The sequence below is a fragment of the Natator depressus genome, chromosome 14, assembly GCF_965152275.1.
Source record: "Natator depressus isolate rNatDep1 chromosome 14, rNatDep2.hap1, whole genome shotgun sequence".
NCBI classification, from domain to species: domain Eukaryota; kingdom Metazoa; phylum Chordata; order Testudines; family Cheloniidae; genus Natator; species Natator depressus.
In genome coordinates this window covers 45,900,847-45,927,523 of record NC_134247.1, presented here as the reverse complement: position 1 = coordinate 45,927,523, position 26,677 = coordinate 45,900,847, and the positions used below count along the sequence as shown (strand labels likewise).

At 66.3% G+C, this 26,677-nt stretch overlaps 2 protein-coding genes and 1 pseudogene across 2 annotated transcripts; 2 read left to right on the top strand and 1 right to left on the bottom strand.

The window, feature by feature from the left end:
* Positions 1-1,704: 1,704 nt before the first annotated feature.
* LOC141998136 (neural proliferation differentiation and control protein 1-like) lies at positions 1,705-6,835 on the top strand (annotated as a pseudogene).
* A 4,252-nt stretch (positions 6,836-11,087) lies between these two features.
* POU5F1 (POU class 5 homeobox 1) lies at positions 11,088-17,279 on the top strand. Its single transcript, XM_074970593.1, has 5 exons — positions 11,088-11,681; positions 13,302-13,413; positions 14,474-14,604; positions 16,531-16,692; positions 17,007-17,279. The coding sequence occupies exons 1-5, from the start codon at positions 11,088-11,090 to the stop codon at positions 17,277-17,279; spliced, it is 1,272 nt and encodes a 423-aa protein (XP_074826694.1).
* A 2,897-nt stretch (positions 17,280-20,176) lies between these two features.
* On the bottom strand, positions 20,177-25,600 carry TCF19 (transcription factor 19). Its single transcript, XM_074970591.1, has 3 exons — positions 24,233-25,600; positions 22,232-22,847; positions 20,177-21,689 (listed from the first exon to the last, which is right to left on the bottom strand). Exons 1-3 carry the CDS (start codon positions 24,504-24,506, stop codon positions 21,455-21,457), a joined length of 1,125 nt encoding a protein of 374 aa, XP_074826692.1. The 5' UTR covers positions 24,507-25,600; the 3' UTR covers positions 20,177-21,454.
* Positions 25,601-26,677: the final 1,077 nt, after the last annotated feature.

The window sequence follows — 26,677 nt, the reverse complement described above, 5'->3', positions numbered from 1 at the left end:
GCTGGGTCTCCTTTCAGGGCAGCTCGTGCGACATTGCTGCTCTTTCTACGGTTAGAACGAACCCAGGAAAATGGTATAAATTCCTTGCCCAAAGCTTAGCCCAGCCAAAGGAAGGTAAAGAAGAAAACAACGCTGACCTAAGCCCAGCTGTCTCTGGGCACCGTCTCCTGCGGGCACCACCCAGGCCCAGCGGGTGCTGTGCAGACAGGGGGATTCCCAGCCCCTCAGCTGGGCTTTCCACCTGTCAGCGGAGGGGATTGTGGGGCCGGCCAGGGCTGCGTGCCAGGGAGATGCAGATGTTGCTGGATCCCTTTGCCTGGCAAGCCAAGGCAGACCAGTGGATAAATAAATCATGAATTGAGCTAACAAAGCCCCTGGGTCTGTGTTTGTATCGGCACTGGGGAGAGAACCCAGGAGTTCAGCCCCCACCCCCAGCTCTAACCCTTTGGACCCACTCCCCTCCCCGAGCTGTGGATAGAACCCGGGAGTCCTGACTCCCAGCCCCCTTCTCCAACCACTAGCCCCCACTCCCCTCCCAGTGCTGGGCCATTTGGCGTGGCTCCAGGGAAATCTTTCTCCAGCCGAGCTCTCCCTGCGGGTCGCTGTCTTGGTGAAAATGGACCTTTGTGTTGGCCCGAGGGCCGTGTCAGCCTCCGGTAGCCAACAAGCCCCAGAGATGCACCTCATCAGTGGGGCACCCCCCGCTCCAGCCCCCCACTATCACCCCCAGCCGGTTCATGTCGCAAAGGATGCCCCATGGAGGGCTGGCTCGGCCCCCTGTGTCCCTCCTGCAGGCTGCTCATGGGGCAGAGAGGGGCTGGCGTGTGGCGGGGGGGACTCCCTCACACACCTGGGGTCCAGCCAGGCACCAGGGCTGGGGTCCCCCCAGTCCCCCCAGTCGTGGGGAGCTTGTGGGGGGTCTCAGTTTCCTGGAGGGGGAGGAGATGATGAAGCCCTTTCCCCTCCCCCCATAACTAAGTGGGTACTGGGGACCCCCCCCCACAGCTCCATCCTGTCACCATGACAACCCACGGCTGCATCAACTTCATCCCAGGTCCATCAGTGCAGGGAGCTGGTTGCCATGGTGACAGCTGGTGGGTGTGTGGGTGTGAGAGGGGGCTGGGAGCCAGGATGCCTGGGTTCTCTCCACAGCTCGGGGGGGGGGGGGTTGGGTCTAGTGATTAGAGCGGTGGGGGGGAGCTGGGAGCCAGGACACCTGGGTTCCATCTCCCGGGTGGGGAGGGGGGGGGATGAGAAGCTGTTTGCGGCATCTACCACCGCAGGTCGGGGCGTCTCCTTGGAGACAGGCACTGTGGACACCAGTGGGGGTGGGGGTGTCACTGATCTCCCGGCTGGGAGTCCCCGCATCCATCCCAGGGGGTCCCAGAGCCAGACCCAGGCCAGAGAGACCAGGAGCCCTCGCCCGGCACTGAGATGCGGCTGACTCTGGGGAGGGGCAGCCGGGTAACTGCCACGTAGAACAGCTTCAAATGGGGCTGGCTCCTCCGCCCCTGAGATGCAGCCACCTCTGGGGCGAGCAAGCGGTACCAGCCGCACAGAACACCCAGCCAGGGGGGTCGGGACAGGAAGTGAAGGCGACTTGTGGGTGGGTCTCCCCGCCCCCGCCCGCCTCTGTCTCCATCCCTGGTTCATTCATAAATACAGCCAGCCCCTCCCCCCGCGCTCCGCCGCCCCCCCGCAGCCGGGGAGGGCGGATCCAGAGGCGGGGACCCCCCCCGCTCGGAGCGATGCGGACCCTACGCTGGCTGGCGGCCCTGGCTGCTCTCCTGGGGCTGGGGCTGGCCCCGGGGGCCGGTGGGGAGGCAGGTGAGGGGGGGACATGGAGGGGGAGGGGCATCGGGGGGTGTGTGGAGGAGAGTAGGAGGGGCCGGGAGCCAGGACTCCTGGGTTCTATTCCCAGCTTCGGGAGGCTGCGGGTCGGGAGTGAGGGGCACCGGCAGGGCTGGGGGGGGCTGCAGATCAGGAGAACAGGAGCAAATGCCAGGACAGATGTTGAAACATCTGGGAGGGGAGCCGGGTCTAGTGGTTAGAGCGGGGGTGGGGGAGGCTGGGAGCCAGGACTCCTGGGTTCTCCCCGGGCTCTGGGAGGGGAGTGGAGGCTGGTGGTTACAGCGGGGGTGGGGCTGGGAGCCAGGACTCCTGGGTTCTCTCCGGGCCCTGGGAGGTCAGTGGGGGCCGGTGGTTACAGCGGGGGTGGGGCTGGGAGCCAGGACTCCTGGGTTCTCCCTGGGCTCTGGGAGGGCAGTGGGGGCCGGTGGTTCCAGTGGGGCCGCTCCGGTTCTGTTCCCGCAGGCCCGGCTGCGATGTGCCCGCCGCGGATCCGGCTGAATTGCCTCCTACAGCGGCGTAAGGGCTGCGGTCCCGGGGGGATCCGGAGCTGTGGCCCCTGCATCCGCCCCTACCATGAGGACCCCGGTGGGGACTGCGTCCTCGAGACGCCGCATAGGAACGGTGAGGGGCACCGGCAGGGCTGGGGGGGGCAGGGCTGGCAGGGGGCTGCGGGTCGGGAGTGAGGGGCACCGGCAGGGCTGGGGGGGGCAGGGCTGGCAGGGGGCTGCGGGTCGGGAGTGAGGGTCACCGGCAGGGCTGGGGGGGGCAGGGCTGGCAGGGGCTGCGGGTCGGGAGTGAGGGGCACCGGCAGGGCTGGGGGGGGCAGGGCTGGCAGGGGCTGCGGGTCGGGAGTGAGGGGCACCGACCCATCTTCCTGCGTTTCTCCCAGACGATGGAGCCAAGGCCGACGCGGGACCCAGCGACCTGGCCACCCTCATCCGCTCCCTCGTGGCCAAAAAACAGAAGGGATCCAGGACCCCTGGGACCGAGACCCCCCAGCACGGTAGGGACTGAAGGGAACAGGGGGCTCAGCAGGGGGCGCTGCTCTGGGGTGGGGACTCAGCAGAGGGGGCTGGGCTGTGGGGAGCAGGGTGGGGGCTCGTCAGGGGGCGCTGGGCTGTGGGGAGCGTGGCAGGGGGCTCGGCAGGGGGCTGTGGGGAGCATGGCAGGGGGCTTGGCAGGGGGCACTCGGCTGTGGGGAGGGGGGCGGGGGTCAGCAGGGGGCGCTGCTCTGGGGGGGGACTCAGCAGAGGAGGCTGGGCTGTGGGGAGCAGGGTGGGGGCACAACCGGGGGTTGTGGGGAGTGTGGCAGGGGGCTCGGCAGGGGGTGCTGGGCTGTGGGGAGGGGGGCGGGGGTCAGCAGGGGGCGCTCTGACATCTCTATCTTTGCAGCTGGCTCCATGGGGATTGAGCCCCAGGTTCCTTCGGTCACCGAGACCCCCCCTACGTCTCCCCCTCCCCCCACCACTCCCCCCTCCGCCAAGATGCCCGGCTCCAGCCCCCCCCGGCCGGAGGAAGACCTGAACTCGGGTCCCCCCGGATTCCCGGCTCAATGAGGCCGTGTCTCTGCGTGAGTAACAGGGGGGGGGGGGGGGGTCGGGAATGGGGCAGGGGGCGGGATAGAGCGCCTGGGGGGCAGGGCAGGGAGGCGTTGAGGGGGTTGGGGGCGCCAGTGCTCAAGGGGTTAATGTTTCTCCCCCCCCTGCAGTGCTGGTGTTGATGTGCTCGGTGACCGGGGTCTCAGGGCTGCTGGTGGCTGCCCTCTGCTGGTACAGGTAGGAACTGCACCCCCCCCGCAGCCCCCCGCCAGCCCAGCCCTGCCCCCCCACTCTGCCGGTGCCCCTCACTCCCGACCCGCAGCCCCCTGCCAGCCCAGCCCTGCCCCCCCCAGCTCTGCCGGTGCCCCTCACTCCCGACCCGCAGCCCCCGCCAGCCCAGCCCTGCCCCCCCACTCTGCCGGTGCCCCTCACTCCTGACCCGCAGCCCCCTGCTAGCCCAGCCCTGCCCCCCCCCAGCTCTGCCGGTGCCCCTCACTCCCGACCCGCAGCCCCCTGCTAGCCCAGCCCTGCCCCCCTCAGCTCTGCCGGTGCCCCTCACTCCCAACCCGCAGCCCCCTGCTAGCCCAGCCCTGCCCCCCCCCAGCTCTGCCGGTGCCCCTCACTCCCGACCCACAGCCCCCTGCTAGCCCAGCCCTGCCCCCCCCAGCTCTGCCGGTGACCCTCACTCCCGACCCACAGCCCCTGCTAGCCCAGCCCTGCCCCCCCCCAGCTCTGCCGGTGCCCCTCACTCCCGACCCACAGCCCCCCCCCAGCTCTGCCGGTGCCCCTCACTCCCGACCCCCAGCCCAGCCCTGCCCCCTCCAGCTCTGCCAGTGCCCCTCACTCCTGACCCACAGCCCCCTGCTAGCCCAGCCCTGCCAGTGCCCCTCACTCCCGACCCGCAGCCCCTGCCAGCCCAGCCCTGCCCCCTCCCAGCTCTGCCGGTGCCCCCTCACTCCCAACCCGCAGCCCCCTGCCAGCCCAGCCCTGCCCCCCCCAGCTCTGCCCGTGCCCCTCACTCCCGACCCGCAGCCCCTGGGTCCTTCTCCCCACCCAGCCCAGCCGGTGCCCCTCTCTCCTGACCCATAGCCCCTGCTAGCCCAGCCCTGGACTGTCCTGCCCCTGGCTCTGACCCCCCCACCGCACTCCGTGCCCCCAGGTTGCAGCGGGAGGTGCGGCTGGCCCAGAAGATGGCATATACGGCGTATCGGGGGAATCATTATCGATACCACCAGCCCAGAATGGTGAGACCCCCCCCGCCATGCTCACCCCTAGGGGGCTGGAGACCAGGATGGGGAATGGAACCCAGGCGTCCGGGACAGGAGCACAGTGTGCTCACCCCCTAGGGGGCTGGAGACCAGGATGGGGAATAGAACCCAGGCGTCCGGGACAGGAGCACAGTGCGCTCACTCCTAGGGGACTGGAGACCGGGACAGGGAATGGGACCCAGGCATCCGGGACAGCAGTTTCACCTGACCAATGACCATCTCCCCATCTGTCTGTCTGTCCCCCAGTACATGGACGCCCGGCTGGCCCAGTCCTGCCAGGTGCACCAGTACCAGCGCCAGAAAAAGATCCTGACCAATGAGGAGTGAGTTCCCTTCCATCCCCACCCCCCGCATTCGCCCCATTGGTTATGAGTGGGGGGGAGGGGCTTAGGGAGGGGCCCCCCGAATCCACACCCCAAAATCCACTCCTTCCCTTCCCCCACTCCATGCCCCCTCTCCCAAGCCTCCTATTCCCTGAATCTACCCCCACCCCAAATACACCCCCCAAATCATCCCCTTAAACCGACCCCCCCAAACTCCAGACTCACCCTTGAATATTCCCCTTCCCATCCCCCTGAATTTCCCCCCAATCTACCCCTCCCCCAAAACCCAAACCCATCCAAGTCACCCCTGACCTCTGCCCCTCCCCACCCCTCTCTGTCCCCTCCGTCATTCCCCCCACAATCCAGCCTGGAAAGTTTGCACCCCAAAATCTCACCCTTCAGTCCTTCAGCCTCCTGCCCTGTGAGCAGCCCACTCAACCCTCCCCCCCAGTTTGGGGGTCTTTCGGGGACAGTTACTCCCTTCCCCCCACCCCCCTCTGGCTGGGCCCATGCGACGTTGGGCCTCAGGTCTAGGTCCCCCTCCCAGCCCCCCGTTTCCCACCCGGATACCTGGGTCCCTTGGATCTCTTCCCCTGGCTGCAGAGCTGCCTCAGCTCCCGGATCCCCCGCCCTAGACCCTGGCCGCGGCCACGGTCCTGGCTTGTGAGGTTCCTCACCACGTGTCTGGGTCTGTCCCCCCCCCCCAGGAACCCCCCAAAGCCCGTCCAGCAGCTCTCGACGGAGTCGGAGACTGAGAACGGGGACTTCACGGTGTACGAATGTCCCGGACTGGCACCGGTAGGGGGTGCTGGGCTGTGGGGAGCGGGGCGGGGACAGCAGGGAGCATGGTGGGGGGCAGCAGGGGGCGCTGGGCTGCAGGGAGCATGGTGGGGGGCAGCAGGGGGCGCTGGGCTGCAGGGAGCATGGTGGGGGGCAGCAGGGGGCACCAGGCTGTGGGGAGCGGGGCAGGGGCTCAGCGGGGGGCGCCGGGCTGTGGGGAGCAGGGCGGGGGCTCAGTGGGGGGCACTGGGCTGTGGGGGCAGGGGGCTCAGTAGGGGGCACCGGGCTGTGGGGAGCAGGGCGGGGGCTCAGTGGGGGGCACTGGGCTGTGGGGGCAGGGGGCTCAGTAGGGGGCACCGGGCTGTGGGGAGTGGGGTGGCGGCTCAGTGGGGGGCGCTGGGCTGTGGGGGCGGGGGCTCAGCGGGGTTGCCAGCCTGGGGGGAGTGGGGCAGTGTCGCTGCGCTCTGCCTCTCGCACGGTGCCCTTACTAACGTCTTCCTTTCTCTTTCTTCCCCCTCTTCCCTCGTTCCCAGAGTGGGGAGATGGAAATCCACAACCCGCTCTTCAACACGGCGTCCGCCCAGCAGCGCTGCCCCCCCTAACCCTGCCCCCCTGCCCCCGGCATTCAGCCCCCCTCCCCCGGAGCAGCACAGCACCCCCGGTAGAGACATGGGGGGGGAGGTGGATCTGCTCAGATTTTGGCAACATCTTCCCCAAGAACCCGCCCCCCCAGAAAACTCGGGGGGGGGAGGTTAAAGGTGAAGGGTCATCACTCTGATGCAGGGACCCCCTATTTCTCCCCTGCTCTCTACCCTCCCTGCAGACCCATCTGTCCAGAGCATGGTTCCTTTCAGGGGGCAGAGGCTGTGCTATGGGGCTGGTCCATATGGGGGGAATATTGACTGGGGAGAACTATACAAGGTAGGAACCATAGGAGGGTCTTAGTGAGTTCAGGAGTTGGGGGGGATTGCATTTGGGGTGACACTAAGAGAAAATTGACCAGGGGCCCATATAGAAGGATACTGACTGAGACTAAAGTGTGTGTGTGTCCGGGGGGGGGGGGGGGAGAGCTCTGTGCGGCAGACACCGTGGGTTCCCCTCACCCCCCAACAGCCCACTCCCAGCAGGCCAAGGAGGGGGCTGGTGGGTACCATGAGATCAGGAGTGACACTGAAGTGATACCAGGAGAGAGCCAGGGTGGCCTATATAAGGGGTATATTGACTGGGGGAACCTAAACAGGGTGGGAACCAAAGTTGGCGTCCTGCTAGGATGAGGGCAGCTGGGAGGGGGGGACAAGTATTGAAGTGACACCCCAGGGCGATATTGACCAGCAGGCTAGTGACTCGAGTGGGAATCATGGGAGGAGTCATAGACTCAGAGGGGACAGGGACTTAGGGGGACCCATATTGAGGTGACACCAAGTCCCCCCACCCACCCGACGGTAGTTTGACCAGGGGGTCGATATAGGGGGATACGGACCAGGAACCACCCCTCCCCCATACACTCCTCTTCCCCCTAAGGCCAAGCGAGCAGAGAATTGGAAGATCCTGGCCGGGTGCACCACGGCCCCGCGGCGTCATGCGTGTGCTGGCGTCTGGCCACGCGTGGCCCTGACGCTGGCGTGTGACCGAATGGCCGCGCGCGGCCGGCCAGGGTTCCCTCAGCCGTGACGCCCTGGGCGTCGGGCTCACACGGGGGTCACAGCCGCGTGGCTGTCAGGGCTCCGGGTGTCCCGGCAGCTCCCACGCCCCGGGCTGCTGGTGGGGAAACAGGGGGCAGGTCTGAGCCCCCCAGCAGGGGGCGCTGACACAAACACACTCTGGTCCATACCAGGTTCCCAGGGGAGATCAGAGGGAGATGCTAGAAGCCCCCTGCTCCCTGCCTGCCCAGCTGCCCCCCCACATACTGCTCCCCGCCATGCTGCTCCCCTCCCCCTCCGCCCCCCCAGTTTCCCACCTATTTATTCAACCCTCCAACTTGGAATAAAAGAGAAAAGCAAAAGAGATGAAGGCGTCTGTGAGTCTCGGACACCGGGCCTGACCCCTCTAGGGGGTGCTGGATCTGATCTGGGGGGGACACAGCCGTGGGGCTGCCAGTGGGCTGCGGTCCCATCTCCTGGGCTGCAGGACAAAGGGCTGGGCCATGGGGCAGCTGACTGGGGCAGGATGCGAGACACGGAGCCTATGCCCCATAACCCCCCATTCCCAGTCATGTGACCCTGAGGTTTGGGGAACCCTCCATGTCCTTCGCCAGGGCCCCCCGCAACCACCGAAGTCTCTTAGGCATCTCTTCTATGAACATCCCCCTGAAATATCTGCCACCCTGGATTCTAGCCAGGGCTCCCCTGCTAGAAAGGACCCCCCCAGACTCACCAGCCCCCCTCAATCCAACTGGACCCCAGGACCCTTTAGTGAACCTTGCCCCCAATCCCAGACACAGTTACACCCAGTTCCCCCAAAGAATCACCCCCAAATATCAGGCACTTGCTCCCCAAATTCTCTTTGAATGCTGTAAACTACCCCCCAGTTGGACATGCCCCCCCCCAGAAACGGGACCCCAAATTCTCCCTGAGCTTTCACCCTCAATTCTCTACCTGATCCCACTAACTTTCCAGTGCCCCTCACTCCCGACCTGCAGCCCCCTGCCCCCCCAGCCCTGCTGGTGCGCCTCATTCAATCCTGACCCCCAGCCCCCCTCCCCCCCCCACAAGGTTGAGGCCTCAGGTTTAACAGCCCATCCAGAGATACACAATGAGCCGCCCCCAGGTCAGCTGGGCCCAGGGCTGGGCCATTGATACCTGAATAGCTGAGTGTGTCTCTGACCATCCCGGCCACAATAGCACCCGGCCGGGCCATTCACCCCCCAACAGCCTGCTAAGTGCTGGGGGGCCAACCCCTGCCCCTCCCAGCCGGGAGAGATCCCAGGAGGCCTGGCTCACAGCCCGCCCTGCCCTAACCACTGCCCCCACCACCACAGCCAGGGAGAGAACCCAGGAGTCCTGGCTCCCAGCCCCCCATGCCCTAACCACTGCCCCCTGCCCCACGCCCAGAGCAGGAAGAGAACCCAGGAGTCCTGGCTCCCATCCCACCCGGCATTAACCACTGCCCCCCGCTCCCCTCCCACAGCTAGGGAGATAACCCAGGAGTCTGGGCTCCCAGCCCCCCCTGCTGTAACCACCAGACCCCACTTCCCTCCCAGAGCCGGGAATGAACCCAGGAGTCCTGGCTCCCAACCCCCACTGCTCTAACCACTGCCCCCCCGCTCCCTTCCCAGAGCCAGGAGAGAACCCAGGAGTCCTGGCTCCCAGCCCCCCAGCCCAGACAGCCCCGCCCGGCTCACGCCCATCACAGGCTGCAGAGTGATCAAAACCCGACCGAAACCAAGGGGAGATAAACCCAGGAGTCCTGGCTCCCCCGCCCCCTGGTGCCCCCCGCCCTCGCCCTGCACAATGTATCAAAGCCATTCTCTTGCTAAGCGCCCGGCTCTCACATCAATGGGGCAGCCCGGACCTTGATGGCTCCCCCGGGGGGCTGGCTTCCTGGCCGCCTCCGCTGCCTGTCCCCACGGGCCTCCCCCCAGCCCTTGGCCGTGAACCACCCGCCCCGGTCTCCACAAACTCGGGGAGTGAGGCCGATGGGCCAGAGTGAGGGGGGCTGGGAGCCAGGACGCCTGGGTTCTCTCCCGGCTCGGGAGGGCTGGGAGCCAGCCAGGACGCCTGGGTTCTGCCATTGACTTTCTGAGCTGTCTTTAAAGGTCAAGTCAGTCATTTCACCCTTCTGCACCCCACTTCACTCATCCTGCCTGCAACCCTCCCCCCACACCGACCAGAGCCAGGGAGGGAACCCAGGAGTCCTGGTTCCCAGCTCCCTCCACTGCTCTTACCACTAGACCCCACTCCCCTCCCAGAGCCAGGGAGAGAACCCAGAAGTCCTGGCTCCCGGCCCCCACCCCACCCGACCACCAGTCCCCTCCCGGAGACCCCAGGAGTCCTGCCCCCCACTCTCAGCGTCCCCCCCGGCAGGCCTCGGGGCCATTGTCTGGAGCTAAGTGGGACCCATTGAGCGGCGATGGGGCACTTAGCGGGGGGGGGAGGGGGGGACCTTGGCAGAGCCCCTGGCTTTGATCCGGGTGGGAGGGACCGGCTCCTTGGAGCTGAATCGGGGGAGGGAGTGGGGCAGCCAATGCTTGGGGTGGGGCCCGGCCAGGGAGGGGTTAACGAGGCGGGGGGGGCAACACTGGCGCAGAGGCAGGAGCTGTTGCTTGCTTCTCCCGGACGCCTGGGTTCCCTCCAGCCCTGCTTGGGTCCACCAGTCAACTAGGAGGTCAGAGGAGTGGGGGCTACGTTCTCCCGGACGCCTGGGTTCCCTGCACCCCTCTTGGGCTTCACCGGTCAACTAGGAAGTCAGAGGAGTGGGGGCTACGTTCTCTCGGACGCCTGGGTTCCCTCCCAGGACTCTTGGGTTTCACTGCTTGCCCAGGGGGTCCGAGGAGTGGCAGCCCCGTTGTCCCGGACGCCTGGGTCCCCAGCAGCTGCGCTCCTTCTGAACGTCTGGCTTCCACCCCCTGAACTTTCCCTGGATGCCTGGGTTCCTCTTGGACTTCGCCTTGGCAGGGAGTTAGGGGCCAGAATCTCTCGGTCGCCTGGGTTCTTACCAGCTCCTCCTGCTTAACCTTGGCCAGGACAGCACAGGAGGTAGGAGTCAAATTCTCCCGGACGCCTGGGTCTCTCACCAGCTGAGATTCACCAGGGACGCCTGGGTACGTCGCCGGCTTAGCTGTCCCCACTGGACGCCTGGGTCCCTCGCTGGCTGAGCTTCCCCCGGACACCTGGGTCCCACCGTTGGCTTAGCTGCATCCCCCGGAGGCCTGGGTCCCTCACCAGCTGAGATTCACTCCAGACCCCTGGGTCCCCTCGCCGGTTGAGCTGCATCCCCCGGACGCCTGGGTCCCTCACCAGCTGAGATTCACTCCAGACCCCTGGGTCCCCCCGCCGGTTGAGCTGCATCCCCCGGACGCCTGGGTCACCCTGCCAGCTGAGCTGCACCCCGGACGCCTGGGTCCCACCACTGGCTTAGCTGCATCCCCCGGACGCCTGGGTCCCTCACCAGCTGAGATTCACGCCAGACACCTGGGTCCCCCCGCCGGCTGAGCTGCACCCCAGACACCTGGGTCCCTTGGTGGCTGAGCTGCACCCCAGATACCTGTGTCCCACCACCGCAGAGCTTCACCCCGGACGCCTGGGTCCCGCCACCCCCTCGGCCCGGTGGCCGTGGACTGAGCCGTGCCCTCGAGGTGGCCGTCTCCCTGTGTCCCCTGGCCCGTCACCATGGCCGGCCACGTGGGGCAGGAACTGGGGCGCCCGTACCCCTTGGCGGGGCAGGGCCTGCACCTGGACGCCGTCCCGCCGGGCCCGGCCAACGCGCCCCACGAGGGGCCCGGCAGCTTCCTGCCTGAGGCCTACAATGGGGTGGCCCCCGGGCAGGGCTACGGCTACCGGCTGGACTACGGGACGCAGGGGGGGCTCCTGGAGACGCAGCCGGGGGACCCCGCCGGGCACCAGGCCCTGCTCCGTGCCTGGTGCCCCTTCCCCATGGGCGGGGAGGGCTGGGCACCCCCCTACGGCCCTGCCCAGCCCGCTGCGGCCTACGAAGGCCTGAAGCCCGACGTCAAGCCCGAGCGGGAGTGCGGCCAACAGGGCCCCATCTACGGGCACCCGGCCCAGGCCTGGGGGGGCTGCTTCCTGCCCCAGGCTGCCACCCGCCCCCTGGCCGCCCTGCCCCCTCCGCCCCCCGGCCCCGCAGGCGAGGGGGGCGAGGGCAGCGGGGCCAGCAGCCCCCGGAGCGATGGCAGCGGGGGCAGCCCCGGGGCGCCGGCGGCCCCCGGCGAGGTCAAGGCGGACGAGGCCGAGAGCGGGGACGAGGTATGGACGGACTCTGGGGCTGGGCGAGATCCCGGGGGTGGATCTCCCGAGATCCCAGCAGATCCCCTGAGCTACGGACCGGGTCCCTCGGGATCTCTGCTGGATCCACCCTGGGGTGCGAGAGAGATCCCAGCCGATCCCGCCACACCTCAGCTGGGCAGAGTTTGGGACAGGAAGTGGAGTAGAGTCCCAGATCCCAGCCCCCCCTGCTCTAACCACTAGGGACCCACGCCCCTCCCAGAGCTGGGGAGAGAACCCAGGAGTCCTGGCTCCCAGCCCCCACTGCTCTAACCATTAGGCCCCCATGCCCCTCCCAGAGCTGGGGAGAGAACCCAGGAGTCCTGGCTCCCAGCCCCGCCTGCTCTAACCACTAGGCCCCCACGCCCTTCCCAGAGCTGGGGAGAGAATCCAGGAGTTCTGGCTCCCCGCCCCGCCTGCTCTGATCACTAGGCCCCCACTACCCTCCCAGAGCTGGGGAGAGAACCCAGGAGTCCTAGTTCCCAGCCTCCCTCCCCCACTCGGGCTAGGCCCTGTGTCCAGCTGCCCCAAAGGAAGATATGTTCCTGCTCTCTAATTGGGACTCCTCCCTGATTTACAATCACCCGTGAATTCCCCCTTGAGGGCACTGGCCCAGGCCCACTCCCCAGCCCAAAGGGGCTGGGAGCCAGGACTCCTGGGTTCTCTCCTGGCTCAGGGAGTGGAATGGGGCCGGTGGTTAGAGTAGGGGGGCTGGGAGCCAGGACTCCTGGGTTCTCTCCCAGCTCGGGGAGGGGAGTGGGGCCTAGTGGTTTGAGCAGGGAGGCTGGGAGCCAGGACTCCTGGGTTCTCTCCTGGCTCAGGGACGGGAATGGGACCGGTGGATAGAGTATGGGGGGCTGGGAGCCAGGACTCCTGGGTTCTCTCCCTGGCTCGGGGAGGGGAGTAGGGGCTAGCGGTTAGAGTGCGGGGGCTGGGAACCGGGACACAACTTCCCTTCTTGTCCCGAAGGCGGGCGGGTGTCACCCATCCGCTGTTCCCCAGAGCTGGCCGCAGTGCGGGCGGGGCTGGTCAGACAGGTGCGGGGTCGTTGTCATTCCTGAGCGATGGGGCCATTGCCTGGGTGATGGGAACAGATCCTCCACCCAGCGCCCCAGGTCTCCCAACACAGGAGCAGGAGCCAGGACTCCTGGGTTCACTCCTGGCTCTGGGAGGGGAGTGGGGTCTAGTGGTTAGAGCAGGGGGGGGGGGCTGGGAGCCAGGACTCCGGGGTTCTGTCCCCGGCTAGGTGGGGAGGGGCTCTGGGTGTGTCAGGAATGGACGATCTCAAACCGCTCAGCCGGGGCAGTTGTTACCTGGGCTCCATCTGTGTCCTGAGCCCCGGGACTTGAGCGGCCAGATTCCTGCCAGATGATCACGGGGCCAGAGCCCTGGCTCCAGGCTGGAAACTCCCCCCGCACCAGGCTCTGCCGGTGCCCCCCCACTCCAGACCCCAGCCCCCTGCTAGCCCAGCCCTGCGGTCTGTCCCCGGCTCTGGGAGGGGAGGGGGATCTCGTGGTTAGAGCAGGGGCAGGGCGGGGAGCCAGGATGCCTGGGTTCTCTCCCTGCCCCTCCCCACTGACAGACCCCCATCCCCTCCCCCAGGAGACCCCCAGCACGGAGGAGATGGAGCAGTTTGCCAAGGAGCTGAAGCACAAGAGGATCACGCTCGGGTTCACGCAGGCCGACGTGGGGCTGGCCCTGGGTGTGCTGTACGGTGGGTGTCACTGGGGGGGCTCCCGGACGCCGGGGTCCATTCCTGGATGGGCTGGGGGGACGCCAGGGCCCGTTCACAGGGTGCGGAGTGTCCCTGGACACCTGGGCCCATTTCCAAGGGGGTGTGGGGGGCGGGGCCCGGATGCCAGGGTCCGTTCACAGGGCAGGGAGGTGTCCCTAGACACCTGGGCCCATTTCCAAGGGGGTGTGGGGGAGGGTCCCGGATGCCAGGGTCCGTTCACAGGGCAGGGAGGTGTCCCTAGACACCTGGGCCCATTTCCAAGGGGGTGTGGGGGAGGGTCCCGGATGCCAGGGTCCGTTCACAGGGCAGGGAGGTGTCCCTAGACACCTGGGCCCATTTCCAAGGGGGTGTGGGGGCGGGGCCCGGATGCCAGGGTCCGTTCACAGGGCAGCGGGGTGTCCCTAGACACCTGGGCCTATTTCCAAAAGGTGTGTGTGTGGGGGGCAGATGCCAGGCTCCATTTAAAGGGGAGGGGGTGTCCCTAGACACCTGGGCTCATTGTGGGGGGTAGGGGCCCGGACGCCAGGGTCCGTTCAGAGGTGGGGCGTGTCCCTGGACACCTGGGCCCATTTCAAGGAAGAGTGGGGGAGGGGCCCAGATGCCAGGCTCCATTCAAAGGGCCAGGGGTTTCCCTAGACTCCTGGGCCCATTGTGGGGGTTAGGGGCCCGGACGCCAGGGTCCCTTCGGAAGAGGTGGGGAGGTGTCCCTAGACCCCTGGGCCCATTTCCAAGGGGGTGTGGGGGCGGGGCCCGGATGCCAGGGTCCGTTCACAGGGCAGGGGAGTGTCCCTAGACACCTGGGCCCATTGTGGGGGTTAGGGGCCTGGATGCCAGGGTCCCTTCGGAGGTGGTGGGGAGGTGTCCCTAGACACCTGGGCCCATTTCCAAGGGGGCGTGGGGGATGTCCCAGGACGCCGGGGTCCGTTCAGAGAGCAGGGGCTCCCCCCCACCCCGGTAAGACAGCTGGGGCGGGGGTTGCCCGTTGGGTCTGGGCAAGGCTGCCCCCCGCCCTCGGCCCTGACCCCCCCCCGCCCCCCAGGGAAGATGTTCAGCCAGACGACCATCTGCCGCTTCGAGGCCCTGCAGCTGAGCTTCAAGAATATGTGCAAGCTGAAACCTCTCCTGCAGCGCTGGCTGGACGAGGCCGACGGCAACGCCAACCTGCAGGAGGTGGGGGGGGGGGCCCGGAGGAGGGGGGGGCTGGGTGGGATGGGGGGGCACCTGTGGATTGACATCATGGGGGGGCTGGGCCCAAAGGGTGGTTGGCGTGTTGGGGAGGGGGGGAGGCGACGGCCTGCTGTGTGTTTCGGGGGGCGGTTGGGGGGACTGGGGGGAGGATGGGCTGCTCTGAGGGGGGGCTGGGATGAGTGGATGGGTTGGTGTGCTGGGGTGCAATGGCCTGCTGGGGGGCTGCTGGTGTGACTCGGGGGCACGGGGACAGGGGGTGCTGGGTTGACTCTGGGAGGGACTAGGGTTGGGTGGGATACTGGGGTGACTCGGGGGGGAATGCGGGAGATGGGGCAGGCCGGGAGGCTGGGGGGCGACTCTGTGGGGGTTCACGTGTCAAGGGGGCAATGGCCTTCTGGGATGACTCGGGGGGGGAATCTGGGGGTGGGGAGGGCTGGAGGGGCCCTGGGATGACTGGGGGGGTTGGTGGTTTTGGAGGGGCAGCCGTGTTAGTCTGTATCAACAAAAACAAGGAGGCACCTTAGAGACTAACAGATTTATTTGGGCATAAGATGAGTCGGGGATGCTGTAGTGACTCTCTGAGGGGGGTGCTGGGATGACTGGGAATAGGGAGATGGGGGGAGTCGGGGTTCTGCAGTGACACTGTGGGGGGACGGGGGGAGTCGGGGTTCCGTGGTGACTCTGCGGGGGGAGTCGGGGGCACCGTGGTGACTCTGTGGGGGGACGGGGGAGTCGGGGGCGTCGCGGTGACTCTGCGGGGGGATGGGGGGAGTCGGGGCACCACGGTGACTCTGCGGGGGGACGGGGGGAGTCAGGGCACCGTGGTGACTCTGCGCGGGGACGGGGGGAGTCGGGGCGCCACGGTGACTCTGCGGGGCGACGGGGGGAGTCGGGGCGCTGCGGTGACTCTGCGGGGGGACAGGGGGAGTCGGGGCGCCGCGGTGACTCTGCGGGGGGAATTGGGGGGTGCCGCGGTGACTCTGCAGGGGGACGGGGGGAGTCGGGGCGCCGCGGTGACTCTGGGGGGGATGGGGGAAGTCGGGGACGCCGCGGTGACTCTGCGGGGGGACGGGGGGAGTCGGGGGCACCACGGTGACTCTGTGGGGGGAATCGGGGGTGCCGTGGTGACTCTGCGGGGGGACGGGGGGAGTCGGGGGCACCGCAGTGACTCTGTGGGGGAATCGGGGGCGCCGCGGTGACTCTGCGGGGGGACGGGGGGAGTCGGGGGGTGCCGCGGTGACTCTGCGGGGGTACGGGGGGAGTCGGGGCGCCGCGGTGACTCTGGGGGGGACGGGGGGAGTCGGGGCGCCGCGGTGACTCTGGGAGGGATGGGGGAAGTCGGGGGCGCCACGGTGACTCTGCGGGGGGACGGGGGGAGTCGGGGGCACCACGGTGACTCTGTGGGGGGAATCGGGGGTGCCGTGGTGACTCTGCGGGGGGACGGGGGGAGTCGGGGGCACCGCAGTGACTCTGTGGGGGAATCGGGGGCGCCGCGGTGACTCTGCGGGGGGACGGGGGGAGTCGGGGCGCCGCGGTGACTCTGGGGGGGATGGGGGAAGTCGGGGACGCCGCGGTGACTCTGCGGGGGGACGGGGGGAGTCGGGGGCACCACGGTGACTCTGTGGGGGGAATCGGGGGTGCCGCGGTGACTCTGCGGGGGGACGGGGGGAGTCGGGGGCACCGCAGTGACTCTGTGGGGGAATCGGGGGCGCCGCGGTGACTCTGCGGGGGGACGGGGGGAGTCGGGGGGTGCCGCGGTGACTCTGCGGGGGTACGGGGGGAGTCGGGGCGCCGCGGTGACTCTGGGGGGGACGGGGGGAGTCGGGGCGCCGCGGTGACTCTGGGAGGGATGGGGGAAGTCGGGGGCGCCACGGTGACTCTGCGGGGGGTGCCCCGCCTGTCCCCCAGATGTGCAGCATGGAGAGCGCCCTGCTCCAGGCCCGCAAGCGGAAGCGAACCAGCATCGAGACGGCGGCGCGGGGCTCCCTGGAGAGCTACTTTCTGCGCTGCCCCAAGCCCAGCCTGCAGGAGATCACCCACATCGCCCACGACCTGCACCTCGACAAGGACGTGAGTCCCGGGGGGCCGGTGCGCAGGGAGGGGTGCCGCGGGGGGGAGGGTACTGGGGGCTGTGTGGGGAAGCGGCGTGGGGGACTATGTGCATGGAGGGCTGCGGGTTCGGGGGCTGGGGAGGGGGGGTGCAGCATATGGGGGAGCTGTGGGGGGAAGGGGTGCAGGAGGCTGCGTGTGCATGGGGGGCGTGGGGAGGGCTGCGAGTGAGGGGGCTGTGTGGGGGAGGGGCGCAGGAGGCTGTGGGGGGGGGCGTGGGGGCAGCCCATCCCATGGTGCTGACATCCATCCGTCTGTCTGTCCCCCCCCACCAGGTGGTCCGTGTCTGGTTCTGCAACCGCCGGCAGAAGGGGAAGCGCAGCGGGGGCTGCTCCGGGCGCGACGACTGCGAGGGGGGGGCCCTGCCCTTTGCTCCCCCTGGCCAGCTGCCGGGGCCCCCCATGGGGCACCACCCCCCGCCCCCCCAGGGCTACAACGCCACCACCTTTGCCGCCCTCTATGTGCCCCAGTTCCACCACGGGGGGGAGCCCTTCGACCCCACTCCCCCTGGGCCCCCCCTCATGGGCCACCCCATGCACTCCACCTGAGTGCCAGGGGGCTGGGGCGGGCGGACCTGGCGGGAGGGGCAGGGCGGGGGATTTTTACTGGAACACCCCCCCCCCCCCCCCCGCTTAACTTTACTGCAAGGGATTGTGTGTCAATTTCCCGGGAGGGGGATGATTTGCGCACCCCTCCCCCAATTTTTTATTTTAAGGCAAGGGATTGTGGGTACGTTTTTATTTACAGGCAAATCTTCCCCCTCCCCCCCAGTCTGAAAGGCCTCAAGGCAGGGGGAAGGAATGGTTCTAGATCAGCCTTGTCTAGACCGAGCAAGCGTTCTCGAGCCAGCACCCCATCTTGGCTCTAGAGGCTCTGGGCTGCAAACACCCCCAACCAGGTGGACTCTAGAAGTGGGATGTTCTTGGTGTGCTCTAGAACCCACCGTGCCCCAGCCATCTGAGGTCTAGAACAGCTCCAGCCTCTCAGTGGACAATCTTGAGCTGATGGTGTTCTAGGTACCTCAACGGGAGACTCCAGAAAGTCCTGTAATATCTTTATAGGGCTAGAATAGCTAAGAAAGCTCTGGTGGCTCGATTCCTGTCAGCTCCTTTCAGGTATCTTGGGGAGCAGGTCATGGATCTAGAACCATACAGAATCCAGAACATCGGCACTTTCAAGGTGGGAGGGTTCTAGTGTAACCATGAATACTTTGGAATCAGGCCATCCACATTGAGAGCCTCGGGGTGTGATCTAGAACCTCCCGTGTAGCCCGACAGTGGGGAGGGGCTCTAGAACATCCGGGTGAAACTAGAGCTCCATCCTGGTGAGCTTCCATCAACCTATGTGTATGAGATCTAGACCAGGGCTTCTCAAACTTCATCGCACCGTGACTCCCTTCTGAAAACAAAAATTACTACGCGACCCCAAGGGGGGGGCGGGGAACTGAAGCCTGAGTCCACCGGATTCCCACTGCCCTGCATGGGGGAGCCAAAGCCCGAGCCCCCTGCCCTGGGCAGGGTAGGGGTCAAAGCCAAAGGCTTCAACCCCAGCCAGGGGGCCTGTAACCTGATCCCCACCATCCAAGGGTGAATCCCTTGGGCTTCAGCCCCGTGCACCAGCAAGTCTAAGCAGTCCTGGTGACCCCATTAAAATGGGGTCCCGACCCACAGTTTGAGAACCACTGATCTAGACTAACCACTCTGGCTCTAGAGCCCAGTCACCCAGTTCTGAGAGTCACCCACTTCTGAGGCCTCCTCCCATGGAGGGTCTAGGGCAGGGGTGTCCAAACCCTATCTCCCCTTCAGGAACTTCAGGTTGCAGGGGGGAAAGTCCAGAGCTGCAGCAGCTCGTTGTCGACTCTAGAACGAGTACAGTGAGTCTAGAACCTTGCTCCCTTTGCCAAAGATGTCACGATACTGAACCACAGTGATTCCAGAACCAACATGCGTCAAGTCTAGACCCGCAGTGACTCCAGAACCAGGACAGGAGGAATTTAGAACCACTGTGACCCCAGAACCACGCAACCACCTCCAGCCTCCTGAGTGTCCGGCTGCTCTGCAACAACCCCCAGGGACCCCACAGCCCCCCATCTCCCATCCCAGGAACCTCAGGGGTTTTTTTTTTCCCTAGATCAGCCACGTTCCTCTAGACTTTGTAGCTCTTTTTTAGGGAATGGTGTAAATAGTGTAAGACTCTTTTTCTCCAGCAGGAGGCGAGAGTTTCCTGACCCCTCTGGCTGCACCCCTGCCACCTGCTTCCCCCACCCAATCTTTTCTCTCTCTTTTTTTTGCTGCTGAATCTGATGTGGGGAAAGTGATTTGGGTTTTACTGGGCAGGGGCGAGAATCCCGGGCGGTGTCTTGACGGGAAGCTGCTGCACGCTCGCACCCACCCCCCTCTTGGTGCCTTATTAAATGACTCGTTACCCAAACGACGTGTGGTGTCCGTGTCTGGCTTTGTAACATGGGGAAAAAAACCCTCTCCTGCCCCGCTCCCTGCAGCCCAGCCCCCCTCCCCAGCGCCCCCTGCCGAGCCCCCCACCCTGCTCCCTGCAGCACAGATCCAGCACTCAGAGCCAGGGCCAGGTCTTGTTTCCCAGGCAGGGCTCGCAGAGTGACTGTACCGCACACTACTGCATGGAATGAGAGGCAGCGTGCAGGTCCAAGTTCCAGCAGGGAAGCGAGGGCGGCCACTGACTCAGGGTGGGGCTTTGCCTGGCAGGATTTAACCCCCCCAAGGCCACCTGGCCTCCGCTACCTTCCCAGCCAGGAAACCCCCCACCCTGGGCTAGCACCGCAGCCCTGACACTGCCTCTTCTCACTGGGGCGGGTGTAACAGGAAAAGACTGAAGCTCAGGTCACTGGGGCAGCAAGAGAGAGTCCTGGCTCCCAGCCCCCCCTGCTTTGACCACTAGGCCCCACTCCTCTCCCAGAGCTGGGGACAGAACCCAGGAGTCCTGGCTCCCCGCTGCCCCCTGCTCTAACCACTAGACCCCACTCTCCTCCCCGGGGGGGACAGCCCAGGAGTCCTGGCTCCCCCCCCCCCCCACCGCTCTAACCACTAGACCCCACTCCCCTCCCCACCTGAACCCAGGCCACACAGAGATCTGCCTGCAGGTTCGGTTTGGTTGTGATCGACCGGATCCGGGGAAGCGACAGCTGTGGCCAGCAGGGAATGGGACCGCACTGTAGATGATGGATTTGCGAGGGGGTCTTGATCTCCCAACTCCCTGCCCCCTGAGCCGCTGTTCCCCTCTGGGGGTGCGCCCCCCGGCTTCTCCTGCTCCCAGAGGGTCAATTCCCAGGCTTGCAATACCAGCCTCCTGCTGGCAGGCGCGTAGTAGCTGAGGAGGGAGCTAGGCACATATAGGGTGCTCTGTGCTGTAGCAAATTCGGAGTGGGCGGCAGCTACACACAAACCATTCGCCAGGGGTTGGTTTTGTGGCGCATGTTAGACTGCAATGGGCACAAGTGGAGCGGGATGGTGAAGAAAAACAAACAGGTGATCAGTTAGAAACACCCCACCCCCTTTTTTTTTTGGTGCCAGAGCAAAAGAAGGAAAAAACAACCGAGGGGAGAGGTGGATCCGTGTCTCCGCCCGCAGCGGGGCGGGGGGGAGTCATTCACCAGCGTAGTGGGTGGGAAAGGTCTGGTTTAGGAATAGGAAGAAGAACCCCGTTTTAGGAACAGGCTGAAAAATCCAGTTTTTCTGGCCTTTCCAGCGCGTTTTCACTCCCTTCTTTTCTGTCTCCCCTCCCCTGGAAGGAAGAAGGGAGCGGGGAAGCGGCTCCGTGGGAGGCCATGATGACTGGGTGTATTCGCACGGGGAAATCCAGACGCAGGGAAAAGCGGCTGCTATGGAAAGAAGGAAGGGAATGGGGTGTAAAGGCTGGCAGACGAGTCAATCGCACGGGGGTGTGCGTGTCTTGGATGCCCTCCTGGAGTCCTTGTGGGCGTGGAAACGGCCAGGTCACCTCCTTGTGCGAGGCTGCACAGCTGTCTTTTTTTGTCACGAGGGCCACGTGTAGTTTCTGCAAGCCGCTACTTCGATGTCCATGCTGCGCACAACTGCCAAATGCTCTGATGAGGCACCAGGCCAACGCCCGGCCCGATTGGGAGCGAAAGCCCGGCACAGTCAGTGTGAGGCGCTGCTCAGGCATCGGCCCTCCATTGGCTCTCACCCCACCGGGCACATTTTCACAAGCCACAGCTCACGTGCGCTGGGGCTGGATTGTGGAGCTGGTGCCCCGTAGAGAGGAAAGGCCCCATGTCCCATTCCCTGTAGGGGAACAGAAATCCCAGCCCAGGGGGATGTGCTCGGCTCCCAGGTTTGCACAATCGTCTTGGCACTTTTGCACAAGTCACGAGTCGGGCATCTCTTGTTTCCATCGCCAGCCACGTGCCCGGCTTACGTTTCTTGCTTCAGGCTCCTCGGCTGTTTTCACCCAGTCCCCACTTGGCTGGCATGGTGGCACTAGCCGCTGGGCATGCACAATTGCCTGGCACAATTTCACCAGTCATTGCTGGTCTCCCACGATTTCACCAGTCCCTTCCAAGGTGTCATGTTTCACCAATCACTGGCTGTGTGCGCGCACAATCGCCTGGCCCGGTTTCACCAGTCACTGTCTGTGTGCGCGCACAATCGCCTGGCCCCGTTTCACCACTCCCTGCCCATCTTGCACAGTCTCCGGTCTCCTGGCCGCCCCGTGCTCCCCTGCCCCGCGGCTACGTGCGGCAGCCCCCGCAGCGGAAGTCGGCCTCCTGGACGGCGCTGTAGCTGCAGCCCACGCAGGCCACGTGGAACCAGGCGTCGCAGCCGTCGCACTGCACCCACTGCACCGTCTCGTCCTGGGGCAGGCGGCAGCGCGGGGCCGCACAGGGCTCCGCCGCCAGCAGCGTCTGCGAGAACACCTGGCAGGTGTCACGCAGCGGGTGCTTCCGCGGCCGCCCCCGCCGCTTCCTGCAACGGGACGGGAGAGGTGAGCGACGCTGGGCCTCCCCCTCTAGGGGCACCGGCTCCGATCCAGCCCCAGGGCGGGGACTGGCTGACTCAGGGGGGCAGGGAATGGGGCCCGGGGCCTGTCCCCTCTCGGGGATGCTGGCTCTGATCTGGACCCAGGGCAAGGGACAGGGTGGGTCAGGTGGGGCACGGGGCCTTTCCCCTCTAGGAGACACTGGCTGGCTCCACTAGCCCCTCATGTTATCACAGGACCCTACAAACCAACTGCTGCCTCAGTGCTAAACCCGACGGCTCCCCCTTCACCCACGCTGGCCTCTCGGAGGTCCCAATGCCAGGCTGGGCCCCCCCACACCTTATTGTGAGTTTAGAGCCTTGTGTGCGCCCAGCTCCGGGGCAGAGCACTGTGGGCAGTGCCGAGTATAATACAGGGCGGACGATGACAGCTGAGGGTAGCAGGGCAATCTCCAGCCCTTTCGGGGGAGATGTAGGTGCTATGATCCTGCCCCCTCCACAGAGCATGCTGGGAAACCGACTCGACTCACCCGCTTGGCGTGACCTGGACCTTCAGTCGCGCATCCGGCTGCGCCCTGCCGCTCCCCGCCCCTTCCTGCGCCTTCCGCAGTGGGCTTTGGCAGCTGTATCCGTCCGGCTCACAAGCCCACGGCTCCTCGTCCAGCCGGGTCACCTCATCCTCCAGCTCGGGGAGCAGCGTGTGGGCCGACTTCCGACGGCTCCTGGAGGCCCTGGGCCGGGTGGGAGGCTCCGACCTCGGACCCCGGTTCAGGGTGAAAGTCAGCGGCTGTGGTTTGAGCTTGCTGAGGCTGCCGATGGAGCTGAGGATCAGGGTGGCCTTGGGGCGGGAAGGGCGAGAGGGCCCCGCGGGCCGGGCTAGTGGGCGGATGCGATGGTTGCCGCCAGGCAGCACGGGTTTGAAGCCGCAGGGGAGCGGCCAGGGGGCCTTGGGGGCCGTGATGGCAGCGAAATCCTGAGGTTGCACCCGTACCTTCTGGAAGAGGAAGCAGAACTCCGAGTCGTCAGGCGGGGGTGCCAGGGCGCAGCCCTCGGGCACAGGGTCCGGGTGGCCGAAGGTGACCAGGTCTCCGTCGCTCAGCTCCAGGCGCCGGCCCCGGGGCACCCGCACCGCGTTGACGTAGGTGCCTGGCGGAGATGGGAAGGAGAGAGCGGGGTGAAGGGGGAGGCCAGGGGTCCCTGGCATACTTGGTGGTGGGCTAGTGGCCACAGGGGAGCGAGTCCTGCTCATGGGAACTGCCAGGCTCACGGGGGCGACATGCACAGAGCTTTGGGTCAGGGAATTTCCAGGGTTTTTTAATTTTAATTAAACGAATAGAGGTAGAACTAGATGGAGAGATGATAGATATTGGGGGAGGGAGATTAGAGAGATGGGGTATATGGGGATGGATGGATAGACAGGCGTGTATGGGGACAGACAGACACATAGGTGTGTATGGGGATGAACAGACAGATAGGCAGACGTGGATAGGGATGGAGAGAGACAGGTGTGTATGGGGATGGATAGATAGATAGACAGACGTGTATGGGGACAGACAGACAGACAGGTAGGTGTGTATGGGGATAGACAGAGAGACAGGTAGATGTGTATGGGGATGGATAGCTTGATAGACAGGCAGAAAGAGGAGTATGGGGTGAGGGACAGACACGCGGATACCTTAGACCAGTGGGTCTCAACCTATTTATCATCGTGGGCCGCATATGCAGCCCACAACGTGTTACCTGGTCCACAGGTTGAGAACCACAACGCCCCCCTCTCCCTGACCCCCCCCCCCCCCCCCGGCAGACCCTATGCCCAGTGCCTCCCACCCAGAGAGTGCTCCACAGAGTGGGCCCAGGAGTGGAGCCCTGGGCAGGGTGGCAGGGACCCCAGACCCTGTTGTGCGGGGCCGGGTGGCAGCCCCATCACTGACCCTGGACTCTGTAGGGCTGGGCGGCAGCCCCGGGCCCCACGGAGCCAGCTGGCGACCCCGACACATCGCGGCGGGCAGCCAGGACCCTGGTGCACTGGGAAGCTGGAAACCTGGACGCCACGCGGCCCGGCAGCCACTAGCACACAGCTGTGTGCTAACTGGGCTGCATGCGGCCTGCAAGCCGAGAACCGCTGCCTTAGACAGAGGGGTGTCTATGGGAGAACACAAAGGGAGGGAGGATTGGTTGTGTGTGTGATAACTTACCCTCTGGGATCTTTTCAGTCGCCACTGACATGCAGCCACCTCTGGGGTGGGGCATGATTAGTGGCCACCCAGGGACCCTGCACTGGGATGACAGGCCTGGGGCTGAAATGCAGCTGCCTCTGGGGTGAGGCTCGGCAGCTAGTGACCCTGGGCGAGTCTTTAAACAGGAAGTGAAAAGGGAATCGTCTCCAATGCGAAGTACAGAGGAAGGAATTAACTGGGCGGGGATCCAGAGCAATGGTGTTAAGGCATGAGCCAGCGCTGAGTGCCAGGGCAGAGCGCCCCCTGCTGAACTCCCGCCCCGCTCTCCCCAGCACAGCGCCCCCCAGCCCTCACCATGGGTGCTGCAGTCCACCAGGCAGACCCGCCACTCCCCGGCGGTGCTGTGCGGGTCCCTCTCGGCGTGGATCTCGGCGTGGATGCGGGACACCAGCCCCGGGTTGCGCTCCGACACCAGGGGGACGTCGCAGACCTCGGCCCGGCGCCCCAGCCGGTAGGTGCAGTGCGGCCCAGCTGGCCGGAAGGTGTGCAGGTCCCGGTTCGGGTCATCCCCCGGGCAGGCTGGGCCCATCCGCAGCAGCTGGAAGCAGGGCAGGGCCTCAGACGGCATGGCCGGCTCCCCCTCCCCAGCATTGGGGAGAGGGTGCTGGGAGTCAGGACTCCTGGGTTCTATCCCAGCTCTGGGAGGGGGTGCGGTATAGTGAGTTAGAACGGGGGGGGCTTGGAGCCAGGACTCCTGGGTTCTATTCTTCTCTGAAAAGTTTACTGGCTGAGACCGGAGCAACTCATGGTAGCAGTGGCTGGAAATTTACCCAGCTCCTGCTGCGGGCACTAGACCTGCCCCAACCTCTCCTGCCCCGGGTGTGTGTGTGTGGGGGGATTAATTCCCTCCCGTTACCTCCCTCGTTATCTAGCTGACGACAAAACAGCTCACGGCATCGTCTCCCCGCCCTGGCTGCTGCTAAAGTGCACTGGCTCCCTGCAGGGGGTGGGGGGACCCCGCTACCGGCCCCCCCGTGGGCTCAGGGGAGCCAAAGCATGGGGGGCTTGGAGGCTGAGATAGAGCGAGAGGGACGGGTTGGACGCCTCCCCCTTCCCCAGCTCTGGATCTCCTTTGCCTTCCTCTGCAACGCAGTTCTGGAGCCTGGCAGGGCCCTTTCCCCGCTCCAGACCCACTGCCCCTCTGCGGTTCTAGATCCCCCTCTTGCTGACAGAGCTCCAGAACCGCCCCCCCCCGTGTCTCTAGCTCTGCCCTCAGGATCGAGAGCCTCTCACGAACGCCGGTCTAGAACCCCCCCCATGGGAAAGCGGCTCCAGAACAGCGCGTCTCTTGGCAACGCTGCTCTAGAACTCACGCCCTGGTCGGCATGGCAACCTGTCTGCGCAGCTCTAGCACCCCGACCCCTCCTGCTCGGCGCTAGGACCCTGGTCTCCTAGCAACGCAGCGCTAGAGCCCCCCGGCCCGCGAGGCTGGCGGGCATGGCCCCGGTCGCCTTGGCAACACGGCTCTAGAACCCAGGCCTTGCTGGTAACGGGGCCCCCGCAGTGACGCTGCTCCGGGCCCCGGGCTCCTTGGCAACAGGGTCCCCGCGGTGACGTAGCTCCGGACCCCCGGTCTCCTTGGTAACGGGGTCCCCCCGGTGACGTAGCTCCAGACCCCCGGTCTCCTTGGTAATCGGGGTCCCCCCCGGTGACGTAGCTCCGGGACCCCGGTTTCCCCCTCCCCTTGTCTCGGCCCGGCGCTGAGCGTCCGCCGGCCACAGCGGCTGCCCGGGCTCCCGTTCGACGCGCGCTGCCTGGGGAGTCGCCCGCTAATTGGCCGAGCTGGGACTCGTGGGCGCGGCCGCTGCTACCCATTGGCTTTGGCCTGGGCGACCGCTCCCTGATTGGCCGGGACCGCGGAGTCACGTGGGGAGCGGACGGGCGGGCGACTGCTGATTGGCCGAAATTGACAGGAGTGGGGCGGGGCCGGAGCGCGAGCGCCTCAACGGTCGTGGAAGGAGGGGCGAACCTGGGGAGGGGGTTGCGCATGCGCATGCGGGCAGGGACCCAGGTGGAGGGAAGAGCCAGCAGGGAACAGGCGGGGCTGAGATGGGAGGGGCTGAGAGGGAAGAACCTGGGAGGGGAGGGGAGGGGCTGAGAGGGGAGGAGCTGGGAGGGGCTCAGGGGAGGGGAAGAGCTGAGAGGGGAGGGGAGGGGCTGGGCTGAGAGGGGGGAGGGGCAGGGCTGAGAGGGGAGGAGCTGGAAGGGGAGGAGCTCAGGGGAGGGGAAGGGCTAAGAGGGGAGGAGCTCAGGGGAGGGGAAGGGCTGAGAGGGGAGGGGCAGGGCTGAGAGGGGAGGAGCTGGAAGGGGAGGAGCTCAGGGGAGGGGAAGGGCTGAGAGGGGAGGAACTCAGGGGAGGGGAGGGGGGGGCTGAGAGGGAAGGAGCTGGGAGGGGAGGGGCTCAGGGGAGGGGAGGGATGAGAGGGGAGGGGTCGAGAGGGGTAGAGGCCCAGGCTTTTGGGGCGGGGGCGGGGGCGGGGGCGGGGAGGGAGTTATAGGAAATGGGGAGGGAAGGAACCTGACCCACAGCAAAGGAAACGGTGGGGGGGTCGTTGGAGAGCAGCTGGGCTGGGAGAGGTGGTGGGGGCCCCGCGGCACCGATCCAGCGCCCACGCCTGGCCGGCAGGGAGCCCTGGGCTCAGGCGTCTTTCCCCCCCCTCCCCCCGCGGCCCCAGCACTAACTTGCGGGGGGGCGACCCCACGTATCTTCATGGCGAGACCAGCCGGGCGACACTCAGC